We start from the raw sequence: 14,485 nt of genomic DNA, 5'->3' as shown, positions 1-14,485 counted from the left end.
CACTCGCATGCCCTGAATATGTTGAAACAGCCGAGCGCAATGAGAGCCTTGCACGTATGGCAGTTTTGCTTTTGTTTCAAGTGTGTTACATCCTATCCGTGAGTGTTCCCACACGGTCCATCCTGCATCAATTTGCATATGAAAGACGCACAGGACAAGACGACCAATCAGCGAGCAATGGATGCTTCTGGGTTCCTACACAGGAATGAAACGCACTGCTCTCTTCCACCGCGCTAGGCGTTTTATGTACTGTACCTGGCACAGTGTCTATGACATTTTCTTGCAAGCTATTATTTCTGAGACAGTGGATTGTGTGTAGTCTGACCCCGATAAGAGTTTGATTGATTCCTCATTGTATAGGTGGGAAAAAAGAATATTCATAATGGTGTGTGGCGGATTTACCTGTTCGAAGAATTCCCTCTGCGCGCTCAATATCCTCTACGTCGTAAGTATGCGGTATCATAACACATCATATGACAGGTCCGTCAATTGTTAAATGGTTAGTAAAATTTGGAAATTCTGTAGCGGCTTTCAGTCTGAGCCGTAATTAGGTAGTAAACGAAAAGATGCTGCATGCATTATTTCAATATACACTTAAACGGAATCGTTTTTCTCAATTCGTACCCGTCTCCAGTAATGTTTCTCATATGTGATCATGGGCCTATTGCTTGTGACAACCCTAAATTGATCATGTCTTTCTCTTGTAAATGTCTACATATTCCGTTTCTGGCTTAATGTTTCCAATCGCGTGTGTATTTATTAGTATTGTGACTTTAAAAAAATCAATTACAAAATATAGGTGACTAATATCAGTTTTATTGCTATGCCAAACTTGTCTTAACAGCTGATCAATTAAGCTTACATTGAATTTTTAACATCCGTATGCCGGGGTGTGCCTTAGTGTTATTTCACCTAAAAATACAAGGGCAAATAAATAGCGAGACATATAGACAGATGTATGACCTACTTAAGATGATATATATTATATATTATATATATCACATTGTGTTGTGAGCACAGAATTAATCCTGACCCTTTTGTACCTGGACATTTTTGTGTTTTTTTTTCTTCTTCAGTTTTCCCTGTTATGGCGAACACTGTCGTATAACCTATTCTCATACTTTAGGTACGACCTTTTCAACGTGTTAAACATTACATCGCTTTTGCTTATTTCGTTTGACTGTCTATGCGCCTCTACAGATATCGTGCGACTGAAACAATGACTTTATGAAGTGGGCACAGTTCAGATACCAGTGTCCAATCTAGGATTTTGTTCCCGGCTACAACAGGTTGACATCAACAGGTAGAAGTCCAAGAAATATGGAGACATGGTTATGTTTTGTTTCATTGATGAAAGGGAAAAGTGAGATATGAATAGAATATACATGTTTTTAGCTATACAAAAAAAGTTTACGTCTTGTCAAGTCTAACCAAGTGCTGTCCCAAATGTACTTGGAGGTACTGACCAATGTGTTTATACGTAAAACTGTCAGTCATGTCACACGCCTTATGTTTCAGGATTTAGAGTTTGCTTTGTAACTGCAGTGTGAATTCATTATTGCGTTCTTTTAGATTGATTATTGGTGCATTGTTCACTTGGCTGTATGTAATTTTGGGTGTAATAACTGCATTGCATATTGCCAATATTAAAGGGTGACAACTAAACTGCATAATAATAATCAAACTTTCAAGCATATTATTCTGGCCTGTCTAATTTGTACTAAATCCAGTTCAGCAGGTTGCATGTAAATGACATTTGTTTTATTTTTACTGCCAAGCCACCTCTCTCTTCTACTTTTGCAAAAAAAAAAAAAAAAACTCTTCAGCAGAACTCATAACAGCAGTATTAAGCTTAGCTGATTTGACAGCTATTGAGAATGACTGTTTCTATATTCCATAAGGCGGTGATTATAAAGGTCAGAACTATGGACCAGCACAACCTAGTGATAGAGGGACAGTATTTGAAAAAGAGAACGACAGAAAATTATTAATTGTCAAAAATGGAGCAACCAGCCCATGTTCTCAGTGCAGAGGTGTCATGCCCAGTGTATCCCAGATGGTATGCAGCCTACTTTATATCTCTGTGGAGATTGAGGCCTACATTTCTCTGCTCACTTTCCTGAATAGCACATGTATAGCAATGCTATCTGGGCTAAAAGAGAGATGACTTGAAACCAGTAAACCTTTTGATAGTTGTAATCTGGGTTGCTAAACAAACAGAGCAAAACTGTCATAGCTGAGAAATCCTGTAAGATGTGGAGGCACTGTGAACAAAGAGACCAAGGCCCTGCTTTAGAACATTATCCTGTCTGTTACAGAATTATTGTAGCTATGTCTGAGTGCAGTGATCCTGCATGTTCCTGTTCTGTGGATTTAATTTGGTTTATGGTGGGTCATTTAATAAATAAACAAAACATCAAGTGCAACAAAATAACAAAATCATGCTTCTCTCCCTCTGTACATCTTTTTCTGCCTTCTCTCTACTTTTCCCCCCTTCCCCTCTTCTCTACTTTCTTTTCTTTCACCCACTCAGACTCCTCCCATCTTATAACCTTGGTTACCGGCCGTGTGTTAGGCTTGCCTCCTTTAGCTGCCACATGCTTGTTACATGCTGCCTGTTGTGACACACAGCTGGTAATGAGGCTGTTCTGCTCTCTGACCCCAGTCCCCTCTCCCTCTTCCACTTTCAGTCTTCCTCAGGTAGATGTTCTGTATTGTTCTGACTTCTGTGTGTATCTCTCTGATGGAGGCAGTGTCAGTGCTGTTCTGTCCTGTACATTTCTCTCAGATGGAACTCAACTCTGTGATAATTTGTTTGGGACTCTGTTCAGGTCCCTGTTGTCCCTCAGGTGGGTGTTTGCCCTGTGCTGCACTCAGTAGGCTACTGCATATGCCTGCACACAGAATTTGTTCCAGTGTTGTACTCGGTTCTGTACTGCCTGTGTCCCTCAGATGGTCAGTCTGCTCATGATTGGTATCGCGGCCTGGGGAAAGTGGTTCGGGCTGGTGTCCAGTTTCCAGGTGGTGGGCGGAGTCATTGGAGTGGGAGTGTTCCTCTTCATTGTGGCACTGGTAGGACTCATTGGAGCCATGAAGCACCATCAGGTGCTGCTCTTCTTCGTATCCTTTACTATGCAGGAAAGTTTCAGGGATTTCAGAGAGGAGGACCATGGTTTCACATAAGGTAAAGGCAGTCCTGTATAAAAAGTTACTTAATCACCAATTCAGAATACAGTAGGGGCATTGTTTAGTAAAATTAGTACTTTGCTGAAATATGCTTATGTACTTTGACCATGTTGTAGGTACTAAAATGTAGACATTTCAAGAAAATCATACGATTCTATAATGATACAAGAGAAGGAACCATTTCTGTACAAGTCTTACCTGAATTAAAAAGCTACAAGCCACATTTTTTCCAGAGTTGTTTTCAGGCTCAGCACACAGCAGTGTTTTGGAAAATAGGGATCCAGTTTCTAGTGCATGAATATGCAACAGGATCAGAGTCTGTTTCAGGACTATTAGGTTTCAGGTTTAGGTGTCTCAGCTGGCTCTATCTGTCATGCATTTTACATTTCTGACATTTACATTTATTCATTTGGCAGACGCTTTTATCCAAAGCGACTTACATAGGTTACAGTTCTTTACAATGTTATCCATTTATACAGCTGGATATTTTACTGAGGCAACTGTGGGTTAAGTACCTTGCCCAAGGGAACAGCAGCAGTGTCCCAGCGGGGACTGAAGTACTTTATCAGATGTATGCTATGCAACAGTCCCAAAATAGAGTAGAATGAATTGTATTAATGTATTCTTGTATTATCGTCTATTTTTATTTCTCTAAGAGGATTAAAGGCACCTAGGGTTATTTTGTGAGAAAATGAAACACATGGATAGTGTTTAGATGGATATACCAAGTATTGATCAATCAGCCATTTTGGCACCATTGACTTGATGTGAGCTTGATTATGTGGAATTCAATTTTCAATAAAGCATATTAACTTTTTCAGAGAATATGTAATTTATTACAAAATCCAGTTTCATACATGTCAAACACTACCTGAGAGGGAAATTACTGAGAGTTTGTTTTAGGAAAAAAAAAATGCTAGGAGCCTGTTGTATTAATCTAATCAATGGAATTCTCCTAGAAAATGAATATGAAAACATGCTAAATATTTTAGCCTAGAATAAATGAGGTTATGTGTGACTTGTCTATAAAATACTAAAGGGTTTGGTGGAAAAAAAATCATGAAAAAGAGGTTTAAATGATAACTTCTTGTGTCCTGACAGTGAAACACAACTGAATCAGTCTCAGTTTGGCAGATGTCATCAGGGTTCACGGTTCCATTTCTAAATGAAAACTCCTCCTTTGCCGTCAGTGGCACAGCCCTTTGTGCATTTCCATAGAAGCTGACTCACTAGTTTGAGTTGAAGATATGGCTAAGGCCCAGTGCACTTCCTTAACTATGGTACCAGTACATGATCATTCTGTTCATGGTGTTTGTGGTGCAGTTTTCTGTGTCCTGTGCATGTCTGGCCATCAACAAAGACCAGCAGGTATGTGATATTAATACAAATCCCTTTGAGCCCAAACTCAGTGTAAAGGCAATACAGTTTGTCTTAATTATTTTGTACCTAATTTAAGCAAGTAGTGTAGTTTCTCATCTGTTACTCCACACCTTTTGCTAAATGCATCATTTTACACAGTTTTGGCAAATTTTGATAAATTTTTTTCTCCAAGTTAAGGACAATGAAAAATTCAGCTACATAGTGTCATACATTGTGAGTCCCCAGCCTTAAGAAGACTGGTCGTGATGTTGTTAGACAGCATGCATTCATTAGAATTTTAAAATGTTAAATAAACATTATCCTTACATGTCCCAGTTTATTTATAGAAGCACTCTACATTTCTCTACAGTTAATGCTGCTGATTAATTCAGGCAGTCTTCTTGGTTTTGTCTGCACATATTTATGAATGCATGAACATGAATGCCTCTTGATATTTTTCTGAAATTATTTTCATGATTTTAGGTTAAAGGGAGAGTACTCTGCACCCATGTAGGTTGTTTGCTCTGAATGTCAGAGAAGCATTCTGAACTCTAATAAATCCTCTTTTTGTCTCTCTCTCTCTTTTGCGGTCTGTCTGTCTGTCTCTCTGTCTCTCCCTCTTCTTTACTTTCCCTCTATATACTTCTCTTTTTTCCCCTCTCTCTTGCTCCTATTTTGTTGTCCCTGTGTTTCTATCCCAACTTCTCCTGTGTAGGCTCAGCTCCTGGAGGTGGGATGGAATAACTCCCAGATCACACAGAGAGATGTGGAGAAGACCCTCAACTGCTGTGGCTTCTCCTCTGTCGACTACAATGGGACCTGTTACGCTGTAAGACATTGCCCTTCCGTTCTACAGAAACCTGGGGGCCCATGAGTGTTTCAGACCTTCTCAATGTCTGCTTGTCTCCTTGTTTTCTCAACCTCAGCCCTGTTTCACCAACCACTTGTGCGCCACATGTGCAGCTAAGATCCAGGAGCACGCCGACGACGTGCTGCACTTTGTGGGTGGCATCGGTCTGTTCTTCAGCTTCACCGAGGTGAGTAACAAACACATATCCTCATAGATTTACTGTCACCGTGTCCAAGTTTTACAGTAGCTAGGGTGCAACGCATCTGATTTCTTTTATATTGGCTATTTCCATTGCAATTTTTTAAAAGTTGTTTTCTACCAAGTATAGCCAAGCTCCAACATTTAAGCCCGTGTGCAAATAACTCAAACAGAAAGTGAAATTAAATGACACTTTATAAAATATGTATGTTCTTATCTTCTCCTCCATACCTCTCTCTCTCTGATCCATCCTTGGTGTTTTTGTTTCAGATACTGGGTGTGTGGTTAACATACAGATATCGAAATCAGAAGGATCCTCGTGCAAATCCAAGTGCTTTTCTGTAATCAGTATTTGTGTTTAAAATACTCTGCACTATATTTGGGACTTTGCAATATTTTCTTCAGCAGAAAAAAAATCCCATTTTAATTGACTGTATCATGTAGGGGTGAAGGATGTTTGGTATTTACTTCAGTACTATGACTGCTCCTGAACTGAATGAACCGCTGTCCAGGTCTGTGTTAATAGTTTTCGCGGAGGCCTCAGCTTATAAATTGTATCTAAAGGGTTAGATTTAAAACAGTCAAAATGCAATGTTATGAAAATTGCTGATCTTTTAATCTCACAGCTCAAAACATCTGAAGTCTGAGATATGCATGAAAGGACATTTTTTTAAATTGTTTTTGTTTTTGGTGTTGTTTTTCAATGTGTTATTGCTGTATCACAGATTCCTACATTCCTTTGAGGCCTTCCTATGTGCATGTTAGACTTTGAGAAAAAATAAGAAAATTTAATTTATTTAATAGAACACATTTTATTTAAAATATAGACAATAATTTCAACAACTACAAGTATTACTGTTACATACATTATTATTCAGTAAGTTAAAGTGTTATGACAGCCTGTTCCCAGCTTAGGTTGCGTTTGCCTTGTCGGACATTTTTAGTTGTGTTCTACAATCAATAGATAGCAGATCCATTAAAAAGAAATGGCTGGTTAGTCTTGTTGCCTGAGTTTTGTCGCACATGCATACAGTTACAAAGCAATAAGAGAAAAACAGTTACCCTCTACAAGACAAATTGTGTAAAATGAAGACAAATTACATCGTGGTTGAAGATAAAATATGAATCAATCAAGCTGTATGAGTATTTTTTATTAAAGATTTACCAAATTGCAAAGCAGCAGCTGTGTGTTGCCAATGATTTTTAATCTGTGCCTACATTTATAATCTATTATATGGGGGAATCAAAATTAAAGTTGATTAGTTGATTAATTGTGTCCTATATTCAGGTATTTTTGGAGTTGTTGTATTAAGTTACACTAGCATATTTGGATATTTTAAAAGATAGGCCTCCATCGTTTATAGTGTTTGCCAGTTTTTACAGTTTTAACTTGCTGGCTAGCTAGTGTAACATTACTCAATTTCTAGTTTTGGTTAAGCGTTTCATCGAGATGCAAATTTGTTATGTTTCTGAGGGTTCTTGTTCAGCTTTTTGTGTTTATACTCATTTTGCAAGAATGTTTGCAATTCTGCAAATTTTAATAGCCAGCTATTTCATGTTAGTCATTTGTAAATACAGTAAACAAGTCAATCAACCCAGATCCAGTCTTCTGTGTTTTTTTTTTTTTTTTTTGCATTTGCAACAGACATTTTTCAAGTCGACTTCTTCCCACTTAAAGCAGCAATGCATCCCATTGTGTTGCCAGTTTAAGCCAATGTGTTTAAACCACTTGCTGGCAAGGTAAGTTAGCCAGTGACAACATGACCCCCTTCATCATTGTATGTCAAACCTGCAAAGCTAGCTATCTTGTTGTATTTTCCATGAACCTTTTGATGACATATGAAAAGTGGCATACAGCACCTTTAGCTAGAAGGTTTTGCTTAGCTAAGCTCTCTCCTCACAGTAACAGGATACAGGTTCAGAAAGCAGTACCATTAATTGGTTTATTTCTTGCCATTTATGGACCATCTGTTGGGTTGCGAGAGTGTTTGTCAATGTTACTAAACTGTCTGGAGCTGTTACAATAAATGGGCTTTTTGGCTTTCCCTTTGATGTGCCTTTGTCTTTTTAATTTACAATGCCCTTACCATATTTCAGGAAAGCTCTGGAGATGGAGCCCTTTGTTAAAAGTCATAGGCACGGACTGTTTAAGTTGTCAGTTGCTGGGTTGTAGATATGAAATTCCTGCAATTATGATTACTGCCTCTCTCTGATGTTCAGTCAGAATGTTTGTGGATTTTTTCTACATTGTTCTGATTGTGCAAATAACTTGAAAGAAGGATGTGAATTTTAGCTACTCAAGATTTTCTTGTGCAGATGTAATGGACTAACCCTTAACACCCTTGACAAATAATGAACGCATTATATAACTATGTATGAATAACAAAGTAAGCTGGTCACTTGGACAAGGCAAACTGAATAAGCCTTTTGCAAACAATTTAACTAGCTTTCTAACTCTAATTACATGAACAAGTCTTCTTAAGTGTCTGTTGAAAAAAAACAAACATATGCATTGTGGAAGTGTATTAATTACTTTTCCGCCTGAATATGGCAGGTTTTAACCCTAGGCTAGATTCAATAAATATCAAGCTGGATGAATAGTTATGTTGATATATGTAAACGTTACACATAGGAATTTACAAATGTGAGCTGTGTAAGATTCTGAGTGATGGCAGGTGCTTTGCAAATAAATACAATTACTACTATGGGTGATAATAGCCTCTTTTGGGCTACTAAGTAAGTTACTGACCTATTCAACACACCTTTTCTTTTTCTGAGTCTGAATATCCATATCTCTTTCAGTTTAATCCCTTACCATCTCTAATCAATGGAGAGAGTCTGTGCTGCCTGAGAGCTGGAATGACTCAGTACAAAATCAACACAGCTGTCACTAGAGCGGCTATTTGTTTGAGATCCCACCCTCTTTTCCACAGTGTAAATGATGACTGCCATTGTTAAGGTAGGTCTCAACCTAACACTTCATTCCCGAATTCGCTTTCCTGAAATACCCATACGTTCACATAAGCAGTCAGAAACTGAGACCAGCTTGAAACTGCTGTCCAACAGACATTTTATTCTCTTGATCTAAACATGTACAGGTTGTCATAGAAACATGTTAATCCTTAATCGTGCGACTCCGTTTTTTCTCATGTTAATGCCTTTCTTAACAGTGTCAACAGAGTTAGTGTAGGTATCTGGGCAATCTTGTGACTCAGTGAAAGGTCACTGGGCACTGGCTGTACTCATTCCTCCGGGCTGCATAGAATGTGAACCGGAACTCCCTCCCCGACATTTAGAGTATCCTGTAGGCTACCCAACCAGTTAACCCAGTCTGCTTCCAAACTCTGTGTTAAACACAAATAATTATTAACCACAGGGCATAATGAACTTCGCTTTAAACAGGATTTAGGAAGGGACTATCAAAGGATCGAAGGTAAACAATGTAACACACTGACAGGACAGGACTGAAGTCAGATCTACAGGCATAAAGGTTTATGAAGTATTCAAAAATCCTTTTTACTGCAGCGTAGACATCTAGAATCACTGACAAATACTTTAGGAAGCTTTTATCTAAATATGTTTTGGAATTAAAATCCAACAAACACCTTTTGGTTTTTACGGAAGGTTAGTAATAAATACTTTGAAAGAAACTTCAGTGGTGATGCAGTTCACTCTTTGGATGTGAAACATAGACACATATTAAGAAGATACAGCGTAGTGAAACATTTCATATCCTGTCATGGAACAGTCAAGGAACTGAAATGCTGATTAAAAATTAACCAGAAGAGACAGAGGACAAAATGTACGCCAAACTCAGTTTTATTAAGACAAAACAGTTGTTAGTGGTTACAACAGGTATCCTTGCTAACATAACAATGTGATAATAAGAAAAACAATCATATCATGTTTGAAAAAAATCCTTTCAAAGTCAAAATGTGACAATCCAGTTTTGGTTTTATGTAACATTGAGAGTCCCACTGTAATGGGAATCCTAAGAACTCCCAGAGGTCACAGGTTAGAGAAGGTCAATCCCCAGCTCAACTCAGATCTCACAACTCTGTCTTCAGCAACTTCTTGGCTTTATGCATATTGCTGAGCACTACAGAGGAAGAATGAAAGAGAGGTAATGTGAAATGTCTGCCACCATTTTTTTTTGTTTAGACGTGTCAAAAATGTGGTCTAGGACTTTTGTTACTGCCTTCCTTTTATGTACAGAATTTTTTTATTTTTGTATCAAAGCAGCTGAACAGGAATCCATAAGGCTATACTTACACAGGTGCAAGTCAGAGGGTTCATATGCATACAAACGATTTCCATATCTTCCTGTAATGTCAGCTCTTACTGTGAGTGAAGGGTCTAGAAATAGGTAGAGAGAAACATTTGTTAAAAATAATCTGAAATGAAGATTTATTACTGATGGTGTGCTTAGAAATATTACCGTATTTCAGAATTTTGGTGGAAAATCACTTACCAACAAAAAGTATTCTGGGCACATACTGACCATCAGGAGAGAGATGCTTATCTGTGGTTTCGAACTGTTAGAAGAGTAAAAATACCCATTGAATTCATTAATGCACCATACATGTCATCTGTTTATGTCAAAAACAAATGGCAAGCTTACTCCAGTAATGTATCTTGCTTACCAAAAGGTTCAAGAGGATGAAGTCTTCATCAGCAATCTTCTGTATCTCTTTGTGGTTGGCAAAGGCCTTCTTCAGAGCTTGAAAAAATCAAAAACATGGGATATCTAAATTAATCACCATTTCCATTTTTTGAAGAGTGGAGTCTCTATGAGACAGCCTCCATGACAAGAAATTTTACACACACACACACACACTTATACAATTATACAACCCGTCAGCTCGTCAATAATAATAACTCATGAAATATGTAAATCCCTGGTAAGGGATATTCAGACTAAATACATAGGTAAATTATTCAGCCATTATTTATATATATAAAATATACAGCCATTAACCATAGGGCTTTACCAGAGCTGTGAGGGCAGTCCTCCAGGTGAAAGATGACCATCAGGGGCTTATTGCTGTAGAAATTAAGGAGCATATCGAGTCAGTGTCACTGTGCATCACCACATGTTCAGTGTGCTTCATCTGATATCAAAAAATAGCAATCATACCTTGAGTGGGATTTGTACAATGCTTCTTCATAAGTCTGAGCCCAAATGAGCTCATCTCCCCACCCTGGAGGGAAAGGAGAAAGAATGTTTTGAGAGAGTGTAAGTCCTGAAGAGTCGTATAGTGGAGTGGAGTCATAGCAAAGCAACTGGGCTTGTACCCAGAGGGTTGTAGATTCAAACCTGGCTCGTAGCCTGGTGTTATTCTGAGTGAGTTACTTAACCTCAATTACATCAAGATATTTAAATGTATAATATTATTTTGCCCTGAGTGAGGACTTATGCTGAGAAAATACAGTAAAAGCTACTCCTTTTGGTTTAATCACATGTTAACCACCACCACAGAGTGGAAGGTGTCAGTGAACTACCAGACCCCCAGACAGGTTTAACTGTATTCCAAGTGATCATGCTCTCTGCTGCTGTAATAGGAATGACAAAGATGACACAGGCTTACCTCTGGAAAGGGTCTGAGGTACCCTCTTCTCTTTCTTTTCGGCCTGCTTCTCAGGTTTTCCCATTGAAGACGAAATGGCCATCAGGACCAAGAGTACAGCCAGGAGCCCCTTCATCATCACTGTCTGAAGCAGAAGCAGAAAAAAGATACTTTTACCATACAATATTTAGACTTTCTCACATTGTGTTTTACACATTCTCTATCTTGACATATCTGCATATTAAATGCTGAATTTCCATACATGGACTACATACAAACCCAAATGAATAGGAAAAAATTAAGCATTTAATGATTTAATTCAGCAAGGTGGAAAAGACTCAGAATTACATACTGAGCAGTGTGAGTGAGAGATCTTATTCCTTCAAATATTGAGAGCTTTAAAACTCTTACCTGTTTCCCCTCTCTAGCCTTGCCTTACTTCAGGTGTCGTTCTCAACGTTCCTGTGTCAGATTTATACACCTGCTCTCTTGTCAGCCCCACCCCCTCTCCTGCCGGAATGTATGAGCACATGTGATTATACTGTAGATCTTATCTTTTTCAAGCTGTCTGGTGTTCATTTCAGTATTGTTCTTGTGAAACAATTGTTTTAACTGTTTTATTTTAAAGGCCCACCAACATCTAACCTGAGACATCAGGACATGAGAGTTTTTTTTTATTTTTGTATTTTTGTTTAATTTTTTTACAGAAGAAAGCAAAGCATAGTGTGAGTACTTTCATATTTTGGCATTCATCCAAGGACAGGTCAGCATAAATGAAGGACTATGATTCGTCATGATGCTGATTAGTCTGATTACTATTGGTCCTGGTCAGATGTGTTGCATTGCTTCACAGTTTGTTTTGTTTTGTTTTGTTAAAGCTGTTTTTTTTAATATATTTGCACTTTTACAAAATACATGGATATAAAAGCAATAAGATGTGGAAAAATCGTCTATAACAACATAAAATGATCACAAAATTGCATAGTTCTCCATCGTATTCAAAACAAAAGTCAAAATGTTGCATGCTTACTTATGTCATCTTGTAACACTTTGGCTAAGGTAACCATACAGCTGATTTTTTCATAAAGTATTTGTTTCTCAATGAATGACAGTTCATGCTATTATTAAAAAAAAACTATATATTAAAACATGCAATATATAAGCTCAAATCACAAAATAAGATTTTAAAATAACATTACAGTAGACCTAAAACTTGGGGTGTTTTACAAGTGAGCAAATTAAGAATCATATTATACCAACTTTCTGATTGTATGAAGTTTTTACTAGATTGCCTTTCAAAATAAAAGAAGTATGTCCAGAAAATTGCTTAAAGTGAATGTCATTCAATCACAACAAACAATTATATTGTGATTCATAATAATGAATATGATCATTCTTAATGTCTCAGCATTCTGTACCATGGCAAGAACAGATAAGAGCATCTGAAATGACATCTTCAAATTGGGAGAATGCTAGAAATTTCTTTTATGTTCACAGTCATGATGTGACTACACATCCCTCATAATACTTTTCAGTTACTTAGCATGATCCGGTTGATAAATGGGTGGGTTTATTGACATAGTCAGGTTTGGGCTCAACACCCTTTCCATTCCACAGGTGGCCTCAGATGTAAACCTGAGAAAGTCGCGTCATGCAAATGACTGTTAGCCAACCCTAACGTAATGACATATTCTACAACTGTCACTCACAGGACTTAAGAACCACACCTCTCACTCCCAGGAACTTCCTGGAGCAGAATGAACAAGTTAAAGCGCCACCTCCACCCCCACCCCCACCCCTCAAAAAATATTTCCTATTTTCCTCCATTTAAATTTTAGTTGGTTCAATAGCCATATCAATACATTTTTGAAATAGTCCAAAAAAGTCCATAATGTGGACTCCTTGATTATGTTATTTGCTTCATACTGACTAAATTCACATATTTGTATTCACTTTCATGCATTGTTTTGAAATATTTTTTCTTCCATCTGTGGGAGTCATGGTAATCAATATACATCAGTGATGGTGGTTCCTTACCAGCTGGAAGGTATGAAGTGATATTGTAGATCTTACCATTTTCAAGCTGTCTGTTTTTTTTCATTTTAGTGTTGTTTTAAAGAAACAATTGTTTTTAAAGACCTACCAACATCTGACCTGAGACATCTGAGTTTTTATTATTATTTTTTTACGGAAAAAAGCAAAGCACAGTCAGAAAATTCATATTTTGGCATTCATCCAAGGACAGCTCAGCAGATACGAAAGGCTGATTCATCATGATGCTGATTAGTCTGATTACTATTGGTACTGGTCAGAGGATAAAATGACCAGGGTGAATGGCAGTATTGTTCACTGCTCCATCACATGGACCCCTTGATTATGTTATGTGCTTCCTCAAATATTTTTCTTATATCTATGGGAGTCATGATAATCAAAATACTTAATCAATGAATGTGGTTCTTCACCTGCTAGAAGATGTGGAAGGAGTGATATTGTAGATCTTATCATTTTCAAGCTGTCTGGTGTTCATTTTAGTGTTTTTTATGATTTATTTCAAAGTCACTGCAGCTATGTAGTCAAAACATCTGAGGGGATGATGGATTTGTATCCTTTACAAGTAAATATGCTTCTGACTAAATATCAGAATTCAATCACATGCAGAGAAGATGAATAATTTGCAGACAATACTCCTTTCCTTGCATGCAATAGCCAGGGACTATCATTCTCCCTGCACCAGATGTTTTGGCAACTTTAAAATATTATGTTGTGGAATCAACAGGGTATGTGAATTTCAGAAACAATTTCATGTAGCAAATGAACTGTATTTTGTGTTGCATTGCTGACTGAAAGCAGCCCCAAAAATAAACTATGAGGAAAGAGAGCAGAGCTTCTGTTCACAATCAGGAAGTTGTGATCAGTGATTGAACAGGAAGTCCTATTACACAGGATGAAGTAATTGTCTCTAAATCCAGATTTCTGTTCAGTAACTCTTGTTGCTTTGGCTTTCATCTGGTAGATATGACAAGTGCATGTTTTGCATATGAATGGAATGCTATGACAGAGGTATAGCAGAGGCACAACTTGTGTTTCAAGATGGCAAGAAAGGTTCTTTCGGCAGGAGGAAAGGCTCTAGATAAGAGTGTCTGCTAAATGCCCATAATGATAATATATACAGTACATGGGTTTTACTTCAAGAAGTCCCTAAAGTCTCCAAGCCCACAACCCACTTAATAAACAAGTGAATTCTTTGTTACGAATCACAAGTGACAGTTATCATGCAAAATTTGGGTAGGCTGAGGAGACATCCATTTTTGCCTGTGGATGTCTG

At 37.7% G+C, this 14,485-nt stretch overlaps 2 protein-coding genes across 2 annotated transcripts; one reads left to right on the top strand and one right to left on the bottom strand.

Annotated features, from left to right (window-relative positions):
• On the top strand, positions 1-7,026 carry tspan13a (tetraspanin 13a). The gene is made up of 6 exons (XM_036539069.1): positions 1-445; positions 2,953-3,120; positions 4,474-4,554; positions 5,261-5,374; positions 5,472-5,582; positions 5,864-7,026. Exons 1-6 carry the CDS (start codon positions 383-385, stop codon positions 5,936-5,938), a joined length of 612 nt encoding a protein of 203 aa, XP_036394962.1. The 5' UTR covers positions 1-382; the 3' UTR covers positions 5,939-7,026.
• Positions 7,027-9,404: 2,378 nt separating this feature from the next.
• On the bottom strand, positions 9,405-11,655 carry LOC118784866 (anterior gradient protein 2 homolog). The gene is made up of 8 exons (XM_036539319.1): positions 11,572-11,655; positions 11,182-11,305; positions 10,731-10,794; positions 10,585-10,637; positions 10,237-10,313; positions 10,065-10,128; positions 9,866-9,949; positions 9,405-9,692 (listed from the first exon to the last, which is right to left on the bottom strand). The coding sequence occupies exons 2-8, from the start codon at positions 11,297-11,299 to the stop codon at positions 9,643-9,645; spliced, it is 510 nt and encodes a 169-aa protein (XP_036395212.1). The 5' UTR covers positions 11,300-11,305; positions 11,572-11,655; the 3' UTR covers positions 9,405-9,642.
• Between the last annotated feature and the right edge of the window lie 2,830 nt (positions 11,656-14,485).

Source organism: Megalops cyprinoides, chromosome 10, assembly GCF_013368585.1.
Source record: "Megalops cyprinoides isolate fMegCyp1 chromosome 10, fMegCyp1.pri, whole genome shotgun sequence".
NCBI classification, from domain to species: Eukaryota; Metazoa; Chordata; class Actinopteri; order Elopiformes; family Megalopidae; genus Megalops; species Megalops cyprinoides.
Note: the sequence above shows the minus strand (reverse complement) of the source record. Positions and strands in the feature narration are given on the sequence as shown.